Below are 1,832 nucleotides of genomic sequence, written 5' to 3'. Positions count from 1 at the left end.
TCGCCCCCCCCCGCTCCCCTCGCCCCCCTCCTCCTCTCCCCCAGCTTCTTTGGGCCGGGGCTGATTTAAATAGGTTGGCAGGGAGCCAGGAGCTCATCATTTTAATGCAGTGTAAAATGGAATGTGCATAATTATATGCAAGCCATATGTGAGGGAGACAGCTCAGCTGTGAATTTCGGGAGGCTGCGAGAGGGAGAGAGCGAACAGTCAGGGATCAGATGAGATGGAGCGGAACGGAGTGCAAGTGTCACCCAAATGAACAGTGTAATGAGTGTATTGCTGACACTCCTCCTTTCACCTGCTTCTCCCTTTTGCTTTAACTCGAAAGCAGAAAACGATGTAGATGAGAAGGGAAAAATACTATATGCAAGCAGGATTGCTAATGGGCTCTGGTAATGTCTCCATTTAAACTTCAGCTTTCTTAATTAACAGCATAGTTCCAAATACCCGGTAACTTTTAATGCATCTTTGTCATTAAATATTTTGACCGCATTTGACTGAAGGATCATTGTTCTCGCTAGATGATTGCTCCTTTCTAAGCTTCACTTAAACATCGAGGGGGAATCCATTTATCTATAATAGTATTACGTGTAAATTATGAGTATGAAAACTTATTTATTTTTTTTGGCCTTGCTGTTAAACTGAAAATACAAGTACATTATCTAGGGATTGCTTAAGCATGTCAAAAAGTTTAAACGAGTACGTATGTAATGTAATCCTGAAAAATGCAATGGAGTAAACTGAAACCCTGAGTTACTCAGTTTCCAGCTCAAATATTTCGTTCTGGGTTTGTCTTTTGTTGTTCTAATTATTTGCAATGCAATGAATTTGCATGTTCGACCTAAGCTATGTAAGAAAACAGCATCCCAAGTTCTCATATCTAAAAGGTGTACTGCGTATTTAAACAAACTTTTAAATAATGTTGTATTTTGGGATTCCCGTCTGTTTTAATGATCTGAGCTGTTATGCTTTTAGCTATTTTTTTTTCCTTCCATTATTTGTAAGTCCCTAAATAGGCCATTATATTTCCCTTCAGGCTAGAGATGAAGATGGACATGCTGAAAATTTTCCCCAGCAGCACTATGCTAAGGAAACTCCAAGACTTGCCTTCAAGAATAACTGCGAACTACTTGTAAGAATAACATACTTACAACAAGTCTAGATTGTTACTTTAGCACAGTGAAAACCGTTTTTTTTTGAAAGGCTTTTGTTCATTATGACATACATTATGAAATATGATAGTTCTTTTTTTTTTTTTCCTGTTTAGCGTTCTAATGCTAGTTCTGCTATCCGTGAACAATTTAAGATCTCAAATTGCTTGAAAAATCTCTTTATATTTGATGACAGCACGTGAATGGCCTTGTCGTACTACCTTGTCTTGCACGGTAAATCAGGGAGAGCCATGCAGGGAGCACTGGTGATGCACGAAAAGCCCCCCTTCCTCTCCCCCCCCACCCCCCCGAGGCACCCCAAAACTCACTCTCCCATCCACCTTTTAGCTCTGCCTTGTTTTCGGGTGGCAGTGCCGCGTTCCGTTCTGCCAACACGCAGTACTCCCTTTAGAGCTTGCCTATTCCTCCCCTTCCTAGCTTGCATGCAGGCGGGAGCATCCTCTCCTCTCCACTCCTTTCCTCTCCTCTCCTCTCCACTCCTCTCCTCTCCTCTGCTGCGGGGAAAGAGCAAAAGCCAGGAAAGCACATACAGGGAGCCTGGAGTGTTTACAAGCCATAAGAGAGATTATATCAGCTGTGAAAGGATCTCTGTTCCGAGGCAGGGTTAATTCGTTGTTCATTTTAGCATTTGCAGCTAGGAAAGATTAAAAGCAAGCAGGA

At 42.1% G+C, this 1,832-nt stretch overlaps 1 protein-coding gene across 1 annotated transcript in view; it reads left to right on the top strand.

Annotated features, from left to right (window-relative positions):
- LOC104135521 (sine oculis binding protein homolog) overlaps positions 1-1,832 on the top strand; it is a 106,467-nt gene that overhangs the window by 54,725 nt on the left and 49,910 nt on the right. The window contains exon 4 of the mRNA XM_035888862.1: positions 1,037-1,132. Coding sequence (XP_035744755.1) covers positions 1,037-1,132 — 96 coding nt within the window. The remainder of the gene's footprint in view (positions 1-1,036; positions 1,133-1,832) is intronic.

The sequence above is a fragment of the Egretta garzetta genome, unplaced genomic scaffold (assembly GCF_000687185.1).
Source record: "Egretta garzetta isolate BGI_Z169 unplaced genomic scaffold, ASM68718v1 scaffold10, whole genome shotgun sequence".
Classification (NCBI taxonomy): domain Eukaryota; kingdom Metazoa; phylum Chordata; class Aves; order Pelecaniformes; family Ardeidae; genus Egretta; species Egretta garzetta.
The sequence above is the reverse complement of the archived record's forward strand: the minus strand, read 5'-3'. Positions and strand labels throughout refer to the sequence as shown.